At 43.6% G+C, this 16,129-nt stretch overlaps 1 protein-coding gene across 4 annotated transcripts in view; it reads left to right on the forward strand.

Annotated features, from left to right (window-relative positions):
* The window catches only part of LOC147102105 (complement factor B-like), a 110,871-nt gene that overhangs the window by 677 nt on the left and 94,065 nt on the right, over window positions 1–16,129 (forward strand). For 3 of the 4 annotated variants that reach the window (XM_085964317.1, XM_085964318.1, XM_085964316.1), the window contains exon 2: window positions 15,164–15,370. The exons of the other annotated variant lie outside the window; for it this stretch is intronic. In XM_085964317.1, coding sequence (XP_085820443.1) covers window positions 15,164–15,370 — 207 coding nt within the window. The remainder of the gene's footprint in view (window positions 1–15,163; window positions 15,371–16,129) is intronic. 4 annotated transcript variants of the gene reach the window in all.

A 16,129-nucleotide genomic window follows, 5' to 3' on the forward strand; every position in this document is an offset into this window, starting at 1 on the left:
TGCAAGGCTCTACCATAACAGATCGAGTGATCCTGGCTGGACAAACAGCGGAGAGTACACAGTGCTATCTGCGCTCCTCATATTCTGCCCTCTTGAGGATCCCAGATTATAATCGCTCAACCATTGGTGGCCGTGCCTTCTGTTGCCTGGGCCCTAAGCTCTGGAATTCCCTGCCTAAACCTGTCCGCCTCGCTACCTTTCCTCCTTTAAGATGCTCCTTAAAACCTACCTCTTTGACCAAGCTTTTGGTCACCTGCCCTAATTTATCCTTATGTGGATCGGTGTCAAATTTTTTTTTTGTCCTAAAATACTCCTTGGGACGTTTTACTACGTTAAAGGCGCTATATAAATACAAGTTGTTGTTGCTGTGTATTTGTAAGCTGCATGGTTTTAGCTGGTTGAACTTCAGCAGTAACCCCTGTGCACACTAAACCTCGGCTCTGCAAACCTACACCCAAGTTGCCTGGATTTGGTTAAGTGTGGCATGTTCCAGTGGGAGCACTTTATTGGGGAAAACAGAAATTCTACAGGTAAACATTTCTCAGTAGCTTGTCTTGGAGACTCTTTAAACATGGCGATGGGGTCCTTTGCATGTCAGACATCTGACTGACCCAGAAATTTGCGGTCAGGGTGTGATCCAGTCTTTCCTTGCCCATCAACCCTCTCCCAATGGGTGCTGAAGAGTTTGGTCTTTTTTGGCGTCATGTTGTTTCTTTCTCCTGGCACGAGAGGAAGGCTTTACAATCTATTCATACTGGTCAGGCAATAAGACCTGGTAAAGAAAGAAAGACCTGCATTTATATAGCGCCTTTCACGACCACCAGACGTCCCAAGTGCTTTACAGCCAATTAAGTACTTTTTTTTTTAAGTGTAGTCACTGTTGTAATGTGGGAAACGCAGCAGGCAATTTGCGCACAGCAAACTCCCACAAACAGCAATGTGATAATGACCAGATAAATCTGTTTTTGTTATGTTTATTGAGGGATAAATATTGGCCAGGACACCGGGGAAAACTCCCCAGCTCTTCTTCGAAATAGTGCCATGGGATCTTTTACATCCACCTGAGAGAGCAGACAGAGCCTCGGTTTAATGTCTAATCTGAAAGACGGCACCTCTGACCGTGCAGCACTCCCTCAGCACTGCACTGGAGTGTCGGCCTAGATTTTTGTGCTCAAGTCTCGAGTGGGACTTGAACCCACAACCTTCTGACTCAGAGATGAGAGTGCTACCAACTGAGCCACAGCTGACACATACCATTACCTTGTTGTGTATCACAGGCTGTAGGTGTAAACTGATATTGGGACAGATTAATTGTTAGGTGTAATGTAATCCTGCGTAAAGACAGACTGAGAAAATCAATAAAAAAAACTAATGTCGAGAAAGATCAAAGCCTAGAAATTACTGGTGGTGATATTGTTGATGGACACTGAACATGTTTGTATGACATTCCTCTGTCCATTATTTAAAGGATGTATTAACTTAATTAAAATTAATGAGTTAACGTCTTTTAAAATAGCATACAAAAAGAAGAGTGCGATTAGACCATCAAGCCCGCCTCCCATTCAAACACTGTGCAACTAAGTACACCTAACCAGACGATCTCCTGGTGAAAGGATATTTACTAGTCCTAGCCCCTTCTATCCCGGATCAGGCGTATTTCTCAGACATTCACTTTCAACTAAAGTTTGAGGTAGCCGAATCCTAAAGACGATTAATCGGGTCTAAAGGTCCGGGCTATCTCTCCCTAAGGGAAAGGAACAACCCGAGAATGTTACCATCCTCCAGATAGCGCTTTTAATAAGTTTAGCTAGACTGTAACATCCTGGATATTATGAGGGTCCGGAAAACTCCCTCAGAATTCTGTAACTCTTCACCAAAGAGTGTACAGAGATTGAGTTTGTGAGTTATTGATACAGAAGACTTATGTGAGACAATTCTAAAAATATAGAGATTTATTAAAAGAACCGACATGTAATTTACAGTTGGCGAATCAGTCAATCGCAACGTTAACAGTTATAAAAAGAGAAAAAATACTATTTTATTATTAACAGAGAATCTTACTTTTAAATCTTAACTTCGCTACAGTATTACAGTTCTTAAAGTTTTCTATACAGAATATCCATCAATATCAAATACCTTTGTACCCCGAGGCACAAAGAGTTGGAGACCACAGAGCCGCCTCTGTAGTCAAGAATCGCTTTGCCCGATTAAAGCGAGTCTGATATCCCATTTGAGACTTCAATATTTATACCCTTTTTCAGTGCTATTTCCTTTAAAGTTTCTGCTGACCCAAGTTAATTAGCCCTATTTATCTTTCTGCCGACCTCTGCAATTCTCACTGCTACATCAGCTTGTAGCATTCCAGAATCTTGTCTCATCTCCAGGTGTTCTGGGGTCACCATATAGAATGGTGTGAATGGCAGGTGTTCTTTACTTTATGTGCCATCTTTACAAAGTTTAAATTAGAACACCTTATCCATGGCGGACCATTGTTTTGTTCCCAAAAGATCAGCTTGTCGGAGCCATGCACCTTCTGTTTCAATAAGGTTATTTATTCAGGGTCAACAACTGTCTTATCTCAATAGCCAGAATTCTTTCATAGCTATTTCACAGTTAAACTTCTAAATTTCCAAACCCAGTTTGTCATGTTTTAATAAGGCCAGAGTTCTTTCATAAGATAATGTATTTTTCTGAATAGGCTATTTGGTTTATTCCTTCACACTGGGAGAGACAAGAAAAAAAGTGGCCAATTCAAGAAAAACTGGGAAATTCCTCTTCAGATTTCTACGGCAAATGTGGCGCCCATAAGGCCTTGCAACCACAACCAACCACTAATGATCCTATAGAATTATACAGTATGGAAGGAATTGAAAGATCTATCTAATTAGTTCCACTCCCCCGCTCTTTCCCCATAGCTCTGCAAATTTTTCCTTTTCAAGTATATATCCAATTACATATAGAATTATCCAACTATAAATGGAAATGCCCTTTTCTCCCAGGAACTTGTCGAGTTCCCTTGTAAAGGACTGCAGCAAATCCATGGCTACCAGTAGGGTTGCAAAATTCCAGGAATTTTTAAAAGAGGAAACTTTCCATGGGAATTTTTGGGAATTTATGGGAATTTGGGGAATTTTGAGTTTTTTTGCACACTGATGGTTTTTGCCTCTGATCCTTATATTATCTTTGTCATCAAAATAGACATACTGTTCCATACAAATAAAAACAGGCTTTCAAAACTTTATTTAGGTTATCATTTTGAACTTTATTGAACCCCCACAAAAAAGACCCATCTAAAATAAAATAAAAAGAGCGTCGGCTTATTTAGCCTGTAATTTGTCCTTATTTTGTCCTTTTGAGTCTTCTACTCATGAGTCTTCTGAGTCTTCTACTCATCATTGCTCCTCCTGATACTCTGGCTCTGATGTGTCCATTTCCTCCTCTGTGTTACTGTCTAGCTTTGTGGTGGACACTTCTGTATCTGGCTCAATAAGTTGTAGGTTCGCCCAGATAGCCACCAGTTTCTTCACTCTCTTGTTAGTCAGCCTGTTGCGCACCTTTGTATGCGTATTCCCAAAAAGTGACCAGTTTCGTTCAGAGGCCGCTGATGAAGGGATTTGGAGCATCACCGATGCAATGGGGGACAGGGCCTCAGATGCACAAAGTCCCTTCCACCAGGTATGTGCACTGATATGCTTGCATGATTCCCATATCCCGTCCCCATTCCAAAGACCTTGCTTGGTAGAGAACTTTGCCAGACTTCCCAGAACTTTGCCCACGTCCAGATTGAGGTGGCGTGAGAGGGTAGAAATCACACTGTAAGCGCTGTTGATCTGTTCTCCAGAAAGTATTGGTTTCCCAACATGCTTTGGGTCCAGCATGTATGCTGCAGCATGAATCGGCTTGACACAAAATTCTTGACGCGTCTGTATGAATTGAACAATTGCCTTCTCCTCTGCTTTGAGCAGCAGGGATGTGGGTAGGGCAATGCTGATTTGTTCTTTTAAATCAGCAAAAAGCCTGAGAACATCTGACAAGACAGCGTCATTTCCTTCAACCTGAGCAATTGCAGATGCTACTGGTGAGAGTAGTTTAAGGCTGCTAACCACTCTCTCCCAAAACACATCATCCAGCAGTATTTTCTTGATGGTGGTTTCCATATCCCAGACTGGGATATTGCCATTTCTTGCAGTGATTTCTTACCCTCCAGAAGGCTGTTGTACATTATGACAATGCCACCCCATCTAGTGTTGCTGGGCAGCTTCAGTGTGGTGTTCTTGTTCTTTGTCGTTGATGGAAGCATGACCTGTGCATGCATGATGCTACATCACCAATAGAGGGAGCTAATCGCTCATCCACTCATCCAACCAATCAGGACACATTTGTTCACAGTCACACACAAAACTTGTAATTATTAAAACAAGCCAAGTAAGAAGATAAACATATATTGATTAAGAAATTCCTTAATAATTAAGATACCATCTCTGTTAGTAATTTTAAGAGAGGACCTGTGGAAAAGAAATGAAAGGAATACAAAAAAAAACAATATTATGCTAGCATGTGCTTTTTTGGGCAAAATTCCCAAGCTAAACTTCCCGTGGAAAATTTCTGGAAATTTACCGGAAGCTTTCCACCCCTTCACAACCCTAGTTACCAGATGTTTTGATAATCAGATCCAGAGAACACTGACTGTGAAAATAAATATTTCCTGACATATAACCTAACTATTGGCCTATAGAATTCATATGTATGCCCTTTGGTCTTACCACCCTTATCCATTTCAAATAACCTATCCAACCAAGCTGTAACCATAGGAACCGGAGCAGGCCACTTAGCCTCTCAAGCCTGTTCTGCCATTCAATGAGATCATGGCTAATCTGTGACCTAACTCCACATACCCGCCTTTGCCCCATATCCCTTAATATCTTTGGTTAACAAAAAACCTATCAATTTAAAATTAACAATTGACCTAGTATCAACTGCCATTTGCAGAAGAGAACTCCAAACTTCTACCATCCTTTGCATGTAGAAGTGTTTCCTAATTTCACTCCTCAAAGGCCTAGCTCTAATTTTTAGACTACGTCCCCTAGTCCTAGATTCCCCAACCAACAGAAATAGTTTCTCTCTATCTACCTCTTCCTCTTAATATCGTGAAAACTTCAATCAAAACACCCTTTAACCTTCTAAATTCCAGGGAATACAACCCTAGTTTCTGTAATCTCACCTCGTAATTTAACCCTTGAAGTCTGGGTATCATTCTGGTAAACCTACGCTGCACTCCCTCCAAGGCCAATATATCCTTCCTTAGGTGTGGTGCCCAGAACTGCTCACGGTGCTCCAGGTGTGGTCTATGATTTCTAACCCCTTGTACTCTACCCCTCTAGATTTAGATTTAAAGGCCAGCATTCCATTAGCCTTTTTGATTTTATTTTGCACGTGTCCATGACATTTTAATGACCTATGTACATGAACCCCTAAGTCTCTTTGGACCTCCACTGTTTCTAGCTGTTCACCATTTAGAAAGTACCCTGATCTATCCTTTTTTGGTCCAAAGTGGATGACCTCACACTTGCCTACATTGAAATCCATTTGCTGCCACAGTTTTGCACAATTCACTTAATCTATTAATGTCTCTGTAATTTTATGCTTCCATCTACACTTCTTACAATGCCGTCATTCTTTGTGTCATCGGCAAACTTGGATATGTGGCTCTCTACCCCATCATCTAAGTTGTTAATAAATACGGTGAATAGTTGAGGCCCCAACACAGATCCCTGTGGGACACCACTAGTCACATCCTGCCGATTAGAGTACCTGCCCATTATCCCTACTCTGTCTCCTTCCGCTCAGCCAGTTTCCTAACCAGGTCAATAATTTACCTTCAATTCCATGAGCTTCAACTTTAGATAACAGTCTCTTATGAGGGACTTTATCGAATGCCTTCTGAAAGTCCATATAAATAACATCCATAGACATTCCCCTGTCCATTACTTTAGTCACCTCTTCAAAACATTCAGTCAGGTTTGTCAGGCATAATTTCACAAATCTATGCAGGCTCTCAGCTGAAAATTTTCAAGATGTTCAGTCACTCTGTCCTTAATTATAGACTAGTAATTTCCCGACAACAGATGTTAGGCTAACTGGTCTATAATTCCCTGGTTTCCCTCTCTCACCTTTCTTAAATAGCAGAGTGACGTGCAATTTTCCAATCTAAAGGAACGGTTCATGAATCGAGAGAACTTTGGAAGATGACAGTTAGGGCATCTGCAATGTTCTCACCTACTTCCTTTAAAACCCTTGGATGGAAACCATCTGGTCCTGGGGATTTGTTGCTTTTTAGTGCCATTATTTTCTTCATTACTGTTACTTTGCTTACGTAAATTTTGGTGAGTCCCTGTCACTGATTCAATATCCTTGGGATTTCCGGCATGCTATCCTCTTCCTCTACTGTAAATACTGACGCAAAGCAATTATTCAACATGTCTGCCATTTCCTCATTTTTATTTACTAATCCCTTATTCATTTCAAAAATCTCATATCCCCCACCCCAAACCTGCATTTCTGTAAAATAGCTCCAACTCTTGTCGACCTATCCTTATAACCGGTCTTGTTCCTTTACACCTTCTGTAGACCGACAACATCTCCCACTAGGTGCAGGACCAAAACTGGATACAGCACTCCAATTACTGGTGTATCAAAGACTCCTATAGCCCAAGTACAAAGCTTTATGTTTTGCATGTGATTTTCCTAGTGATACAGCCTAAAACCCTCTTTGCCTTCCTGATAGGCATGCTTGTTCTTCTTTAACAAGTTATCAACTATTAACCCCAGGACTCTTTTTCATCTCTTACCTTCAGTAGTGCAAAAGACAATGGCAACCATCTTCAGTCAGAAGTGCCGAGTGGATGATCTTAGCTTCCTCCTGAGGTTCCCACTAAGCTGTGTAGTCATGCAGTCATCTGCAAGGTCCCACACAGGCCACTCACCGGTTTTTATATTGTAGATCCCGCGCATGCGCAAAAATTTGAATGAGCCGCGCATTGTGGAGAGGCTGGCTACACAGGAGGCAGTGCAGCTTATGGGGGTATTGGTTCTCACCATCACAGATGCCAGTCTTCAACCAATTCGATTCATTCCACATGATATCAGGAAACGGCTGAGCACACTGGATACAGCAAAGGCTATGGGCCCAGACAACATTCCTGTTGCAGTGCTGAAGACCTGTGCTCCAGATCTAGCTACGCCTCTAGCCAAGCTGTCCCTGTGCAGCTACATCACTGGCATCTACCTGACAATGTGGACAATTGCCCAGGTATGTCCTGCACACAAAAAGCAGGACAAATCCAACCCGGCCAATTAGCACTCCATCAGCCTACTCTTAATCATCAGCAAAGTGATGGAAGGAGCCAATAGCACACTATCAAGCGACACTTGCTCACCGATGCTCAGTTTGCGTTCTGCCAGGACCACTCAGCTCCAAACTTCATTACAGCCTTCGTCCAAATATGGACACAATCATGGAACTCCCTATCCAACAGCATTGTGGGAGTACCTTCACCTCATGGACTGCAGCAGTTCAGGATGAAGGCTCACCACCACCTCCTCAAGGGCAACTAGGGATGGACAATAAATGGTGGCCTTGCCAGCGATACCGATATCCTGAATATGAGTATTTTTTAAAAAGCAGGTGCCCCTCTATGATATAAACATACCTGGAGCTTTCCATTCCCAAGAGACAGGAAAGCATGTTAATTGTTCACTAATATCACCAACAGTGACTTCTAGGCTTGTCATCTGTGGCTCAGTGGGTGGCACACTCACCTCTGAGTCAGAAGGTTGTGGGTTCAAGTCTCACTCCAGGGACTTGAGCACAAACTCTAGGCTGACACTCCAGGAGGGTGCTGAGGGAGTGCTGCACTGTCAGAGGTGCAGCCTTGCGGATGAGACGTTAAACCGAGGCCCTGTCTGCTCCCTCGGGTGGATGTCAAAGATCCAATGGCACTATTTTGGAGAAGAGCAGGGGAGTTATCCCCGGTGTCCTGGCCAATATTTATCCCTCAATCAACATAACAAGAACAGATTATCTGGTCATTATCACATTGCTATTTGTGGGAGCTTGCTGTATGCAACTTGGCTGCCACATTTCCCACATTGCAGCAGTGGCTCCACTTCAAAAAGTACTTCATTGGCTGTAAAGCGCTTTGAGACGTCCGGTGGTCGTGAAAGGCACTATAGAAATGTAAGTCTTTCTTTATGAGCCTCAGTGCTTTACAAGTGCTTACATTTATTTGCTTGATTGACAGGTGAGGGTGTCCGATTTAATTGGGTTGGATTTTTTTCCCTTGATTTACAAACTTATGTGAAGAGCCAAGGTCCAGAGAGCAGGACACCACAGATGAGATCAATCAATAATTAGTGTCAGGTGACATTTGGATTTAAAAGGCTGTAGGAGGAAGGGTATATTGTGGCAGGTGAGGAGTTTCGGATCTTATAAATCAGTCTGGTTCCTGACATTGATGTGTTGTGTGTGGCTCTTTGAGTCTCGCCCATCTCTCACTTGTAGCTGAGCCTTTATTTATTCAATCACATGTCCATCAAACACTAATACAACTTACATTTCAGAAGGATAAATTATATGCAAATGTCAAACCTAATATTTTAATATATTAACTGTTTGTGATCAATTAAAAAATTTGGTATAACAGCTTTTTTTTCCAGGGAACTGGGCAGCACAGTGGGTTTGCACGCTGTCCATTTAACACTGGGCCCTGGATTCACATCCAACTCGGGTGAAGATTTCCTCTCGCTGGTAGAAAAAACAGAAAGACAGAGTATTTCCTAAATGGTGAAAGATTGGGGAATGCAGATGCTCAAAGGGACCTGGGTGTCCTTGTACATGGGTCACTGAAAGTGAATGTGCAGGTGAAGCAAGCCATTAGGAAGGCAAATGGTATGCTGGCCTTCATTACAAGAGGATTTGAGTACAGGAGTAAAGAAGTCTTACTCCAATTATATAGGGCCTTGATGAGACCACACCTGGAGTACTATGTAAAATTTTGGTCTCCTTACCTAAGGAAGGATATACTTGCCATAGAGGGAGTGCAACGAAGGTTCACGAGATTGATTCCTGGGATGGCGGGACTGTCGTATGAGAAGTGATTGAGTAAACTAGGCCTGTATTCTCTTGAATTCAGAAGAATGAGAGGGGATCTCATTGAAGCATACAAAATTATTACAGGGCTTGATAGGATGGATGCTGGGAGAATGTTTCCCTTGGCTGGGGAGTCTAGAACCAGGGGCCACAGCCTCAGGATAAAGGGTAGACCATTCAGGACTAAGATGAGAAGAAATTTCTTCACACAGAAGGTGGTGAATCTTTGGAATTCTCTACCCCAGAAGGGTTGTGGAGGCTCAGTCATTGGGTATATTCAAAACAGAAGTCAATAGATTTCTGACTAGTAAGGGCATCAAGGGATATGGCGATAGGGCCGATGAATGGAGTTGAGGCAGAAGATCAGCCATGATCTCATTGAATAGTGGAGCAGGCTCGAAGGGCCGAATGGCCCACTCCTACTCCTATTTCTTATGTTCTTATGCTACTACTTGCAGAGGTCCTACATGACATGGGTTTTGGGCAGTCTCAATCCATTCTATGCTGGTGTGAGCACATGATACAAAACTAGCACTACATGGGCAATCTCACTGAAACAGGCCACAGATGGCTGGTGTGGGTAATAGAAAATACCACACTGGTGCAGTCGGGGGTGATCCTGAGGTTGGTGCTGAGACATATTATTGAGCAAGATAGAAGGAGTTTTACTCTCCATCTAGCTATGTTAAACCTGACCTGGAGTGCTTACTGCTAACACTGAGTGCCCCAAATGGGAAAGTGCTTCATTCATAGAGTCATCACGGCACAGAAGGAGGCCTTTTGGCCCATCGAGTCCGTGCCAGCTCTCTGTAGAGCAATCCAGTCAGTCCCATTCCCCCGCTCTATCCCCGTAGCCCTGCAAGTTTATTTCCCTCAAGTGCCTATCCAGTCTCCCCTTGAAAACATTGAGTGTCTCCGCTTCCACCACTTCCGTCGGCAGCGAGTTCCAGGTCATCACCACTTGCTGCGTAAAAAGTTTTTCCTCAAATCCCTCCTGTATCTCTTGCCCAAAACCTTAAATCTGTGTCCCCTAGTCCTTGTACCATCAACTAGTGGGAACAGCCTTTCCCCGTCTAGCCTATCCAAACCCATCATAATCTAGTACACCTCTATCAAATCACCCCTCAACCTCCTTTGTTCTAATGAAAACAAATCCAGCTTCTCCAACCTGTCCTTGTAGCTAAGATCCCCCATCCCCGGAACCATTCTGGTAAATCTCCTCTGCACCCTCTCAAGGGCCTTCACATCCTTCCTAAAGTGCGGTGACCAGAACCGGACTAACATCACTCACCTTAAATCTATTTTGGCAGGGGGTGCGGCACCAGGCTGAAATGGCAAAGACATTAAACAAATACTTTGAGACACAAAAAACATTCTGGAAATAATGGGGAACCAAGGGTTTAGAGAGAATGAGGAACTTAAAGAAATCAGTATAAGTATAGACATAGTACTGAGACTTTAATGGAACTAAGTGGTGACAAATCCCCTGGATCTGACAACCTGCATCCTAGGGTTTTAAAAGAGGTAGCTGCAGAGATAGTGGATGCACTGGTATTAATATTCCAGAATTCCCTAGGTTCTAGCACAGTCCCCAAAGATTGGAAGGTAGCAAACATAACCCTGCTATTTAAGAAAGGAGGAAGAGAAAAAATGGGGAACTACAGACCAGTTAGCCTGACATCATTAGTAGGGAAAATGCTAGAATCTATTATTAAGGAGGTGGTAACAGGGCACTTAGAAAATAATAATAGGGTTGGGCAGAGTCAACACGGATTTATGAAAGGGAAATCATGTTTGACAAATCTGTTAGAATTTTTTGAGGTTGTAACTAGCAGAATAGATAAGGGGGAACCAGTGGATGTGGTGAATTTGGATTTTCAGAAGGCATTCGATAAGGTACCACACAAGAGGTTATTAAACAAAATTAGGGTTCATGGGATTGGGGGTAATATACTAGCATGGATTGAGGATTGGTTAATGGACAGAAAACAGAGAGTAGGAATAAACAGGTCATTTTCGGGTTGGCAGGCTGTAGCTAGTGGGGCACCGCAAGGATCAGTGCTTGGGCCTCAGCTATTTACAATCTATATTGATGAGTTAGATGAAGGGACTGAGTGTAACGTATCCAAGTTTGCTGATGATAAAAAGTTAGGTGGGAAAATAAGCTGTGAGGAGGACGCAAAGAGGCTGCAGAGAGATATAGACAGGTTGACTGAGTGGGCAAGAACATGGCAAATGGAATATAATGTGGGGAAGTGTGAAGTTATCCACTTTGGTAGGAACAACAAAAAAGCAGAATATTTTTTGAATGGTGAGAGACTGGAAAATGTTTGCATTCAGAGGGACCTGGGTACCCTTGTACATGAGTCACAGAAAGTTAACATGCAGGTACAGCAAGCGATTAGGAAAGTAAATGGTATGTTCGCTTTTGGTACAAAGGGATTAGCGTATAAGCGTAAAGAAGTCTGACTACAATTATACAGTTCTGGTCTCCTTACCTAAGGAAAGACATACTTGCTTTAAAGGGAGTGCAACGAAGGTTCACCAGACTGGTTCCTGGGATGAGGGGATTGCCCTATGAGGAGGGATTGAGTAGACTAGGCCTATATTCTGTAGAGTTTAGAAGAATGAGAGGTGATCTCATTGAAACATATAAAATTCTTAAGGGGCTTGGCAGGGTTAATGCTGAGAGAATGTTTCCCCTGGCTGGGGAAACTGGAACACAGGGTCGCAGTCTCAGAATAAGGGGTCGGCCATTTAGGACTGAGATGAGGAGAAATTTCTTCACTCAAAGGGTTGTAAATCTTTGGAATTCTCTACCCCAGAGAGCTGTGGATGCTCAGTCATTGAGTATATTCAAGACAGAGGTCAATACATTTTTGGGAATCAAGGGATATGGGGATAGTGCGGGAAGGTGGAGTTGAGGTAGAAGATCAGCCATGATCTTATTGAATGGTGAAGCAGGCTCGAGGGGCCGAATGGCCTCCTCCTGCTCCTATTTCTTCTGTTCTTATCTTATGAAGCATTAGAGAGGAATAACAAGGTGCACAGAGTACTGGGAGAGACAAACCGCATTAGAGTAAAGAATAGTTCAGAAATAGGAGGGACTAGACTGGGGGGAAATGCGAGGCAGACTAGGATGGGTTTGGAGTGCACGGAGCGATAAATAAGGTTGGTGAGCTGCAGGCACAATTACCACAATGGGAATGTGATATAGTGGCAATAAAGGAGACCGAGTTCAAACAAGGGGAGGATTGGGAACTTAATATTCCTGGCTACCAGGTATTCAGGAAAGATAGCGAAGGGAGAAAAAAGGAGGAAGGTGGCAGCATTGATCAAAGATACTGGCTGGAATTTTCACAGGTAAAAGCGGGTGGGTTGGAGGCGTGGGGGAAGTGTAATTTGTAAATAGGTAAAACCTGACTCAAACCCGCCCACTTTCACCTGTAACTCAAGCAGGACGGGGGGGGGGGGTGGGGGCGGGGGTGGGGCCGGCCAAGATGCGGGTTGGCAATTTAAATATTATAATCAGACCTGAAGTCTCTACTTTAACCTGCTTTGCAGGTTTTACTGCAGGCGGCCAAGGATCCTGGGGCCCAGGATTCCCGGTCGCTGCAGCGAGGCTGCCTCCGCCTTGAGGAGCAAACCTTTTGGGCCGAGAGGAGCAGGGGTGCTTCCTCCTGGACCCCCAAGCTCCCCCACCATCAGCATGCCCCTCTCCAGGGTCGGGGATCGGACCCCCCCACTCCCAGGGATCACAACACCCCCCCCCCTCGGACAGGGATTGGACCCTCCCCTGGGGGGATCGTAACTCAGCCCCAGGGAATCGGATCCCCCTCCCCTCCCGGGGATCACGACTCAGCCCTGGGGGATCGGACCCCTCCGCGCCCCCACCATCCTGGGCCCAGCACCGACTTGGTCCTGTGGCCTCCTGGTCCACGCTTCCTGCACAACTGGAAGCCAGCCTGTCAATCATGTGGCGGGGATAAACCCGGCAACTACAGGCCAGTCAGCCTAACATTTAGAGACGTTTATCCGAGACAAAAGTAATTGTCATTTGTAAAAATCTGGGTTAATAAATGACAGCCAACACGGATTTGCTAAAGGCAAATCGCGTTTGACTTACTTGATTGAGTTTTTTGATGAAATAACGGAGACGGTTGATGAAGGTAGTATGGTTGATGTTGTGCATGGGGACTTTCAAAAGGCATTTGATAAAGTACCACATAATAGACCTGTTAGCAAAATTGAAACCCATGGGATTAAAGAGGCAGTGACAGCATGGTATACGAAATTGGCTAAGGGACAGGAAGCAGAGAGTAGCGGTGAATGGTTGTTTTTCAGTCTACAGGGAATTATACAGTGATGACCACTGCTCTTTTTGATATATATCAACGACCTGGACTTAGGTATACAGGGCATCATTTCAAAGCTTGCAGATGACACCAAATTCAGAAATGTAGTGAACAATGAGGAGGATAGTAATAGACTTCAGGAGGACATAGACAGACTGGTGAACTGGGCAGACACGTGGCAGATGCCATTTAATACAAAGAAATGTGAAGTGATGCATTTTGGTAGGAGGAATGAGGAAAGGCAATATAAACCAAATGGTATAATTTTAAAGGTGGTATAGGAACAGAGAGACCTGGGGATACCCCCTCAGTTTAATCAATTTAATCCTCAGTCATGTTCAAGTGCATCCTATCTCTGGAAGTTTTTTGGTAAAGTTCGTTCTCTTTCAGTCTTTGAAGATGGCAGAACAAGATGAGAAGGCTGTTGAAAAGCATACGGGATCCCTTGGCTTTGTGAACAGAGGAATAGAATACAAAAGCATAGAAGTTATGCTAAACCTTTATTAAACATTGGTTGGGCCCCAGCTGGAATATTGTGGCCAATTCAGGGCACCGCACTTTCGGGAGGATATCAAGGCCTTAGAGGGGGTGCAGAGGAGATTGACTGGAACCAGGATTGTGGGACTTCAGTTTTGTGGAGAGACTAGAGAAGATGGGGTTGTTCAAATTCATGACTGGTTTTGATAGAGTCAATAAGGAGAAACTGTTTCTACTGGCAGGTGGGTCGGTAACCAGAGGACACAGATTTAAGGTCATTGGCAAAAGAACCAGAGGCGAGATGAGAAGAATTTTTTTTTAACACAACAAGTTGTTATGATCTGGAATGCACTGCCTGAAAGGCTGGTGGAAGCAGGTTCAATAATAACTTTCAAAAAGGAATTGGATAAATACTTGAAGAGGGAAAAGTTGCAGGAGCACGGGTCAAGGGAAGAGAAATGGGACTAATTGGACAGCTCTTTCAAAGAGCTGTCACAGGCACGATGGGCCAAAGGGCCTCTTTTTGTGCTGTATCACTTTATGATTCTGCCTTGATGAGCACAATCCGCTGCAAACCCAGCCATATTTCTGATGGATATTATTATTCCATGGAAACTACTCTGACTTTCCTTGGCAGTGCCAAGTGTTGGGTAGAAAAACCCTATTGGTAAGGAGTTGAAAGATGAAAGTAGACAAGGTCCCAGGTTTAATAGCTAACCTCAGCCAAACAGACAGTTGGGATGCCACAATTGGCCTTGGTGTCCTTTGGTCACGAAGCAGAAAGATAAATCAGTCATGGTTCCCTGTCCTGATCATTATCCCGTGATGTCTTCTGGAAAGTACAAGTGTGATGACCGTAGGCAAGGACGCGATTGGGCTCCCCACACTCAAAGTACCCTGGTAACACTCGCACACCTAGGCTCATGCACAAAGAATGGCTACTTGAGGAAAGCACCTGAAGCCCGTGGAATCATATTGCAGCTTCAGGAGAGGAGGGGAGAACATTGCAGAGAGATAAATTAAATATACTGGTATTGCAGGGGGAATACATTCCTTAGAGAGAGATAAATATACTTATTGTAGAGAGGAATACATTCATTGGAGGACAAATACACAGGTTGGAGAGGGATAAATATACCCATCTCTAATGTTATGCTCTTTATGTTCATGAATGATACTACAGAAGAACAACTTTGCAGCAATGAAGAGGTAATTAAAGGAGGAAGGATTGAATGGCCAGAGAATCGTGTAGAAGGAAGTGTGATGACTTACATTTGCCCTGTTGGATTCCGACCCTATCCAGTCAGTTGGAGATACTGCAACAAAGACAGTACTTGGAGTCCACTGAAAAATGTTTATCGCGAAAGAGCACTTGAGGCAACATGCAAAGGTATATCTTTATCTAGAATGTTAAAATCCCTTTTCCAGTGATTCAGCTCTTCAAAGTTATGGGAAGTCAATTTAGTTAAAAGTCAATATATAGTATTCAATGGGTTATACAGCTCTGTATTGGCTGCACGTCCTTATCAAACCAGTCTTAATATTAAAAAAATTATCTTAGGATCATAGAAAATTACAGCACGGAAGGAGGCCATTTCGGCCCATCGTGTCCACGCCGGCCAACAAAGAGCTATCCAGCCTAATCCCACTTCCCAGCTCTTGGTCTGTAGCCCTGCAGGTTACAGCATCCCAAGTGCACATCCAAGTACTTTTTAAATGTGGTTAGGGTTTCTGCCTCTACCACCCTTTCAGGCAGTGAGTTCCAGACCCCTACAACCCTCTGGGTGAAGAAATTTCCCCTCAAATCCCCTCTAAACCAATTACTTTTAATCTGTGCCTCCTGGATTTTGACCCCTCTGCTAAGGGAAATAGGTCCTTTCTATCCACTTTATCTAGGCCCCTCATAATTTTATACACCTCAATAAGGTCTCCCCTCAGCTTCCTCTTTTCCAAGGAAAACAGACCCAGCCTATCGAGTCTTTCCTCATAGCTAAGATTCTCTATTCCCGGCAACATCCTTGTAAATCTCCTCTGTACCCTCTCTAGTGCAATCACATCTTTCCTGTAATGTGGTGACCAGAACTGCATGCAGTACTCTAGCTGAGGCCTAACTAGTGTTTTATACAGTTGAAGCATAATCCCCCTGCTC

The sequence above is a fragment of the Somniosus microcephalus genome, chromosome 22 (genome assembly GCF_052327205.1).
Source record: "Somniosus microcephalus isolate GS21.2 chromosome 22, FLI_Smic_1.0, whole genome shotgun sequence".
Lineage (NCBI taxonomy): Eukaryota > Metazoa > Chordata > Chondrichthyes > Squaliformes > Somniosidae > Somniosus > Somniosus microcephalus.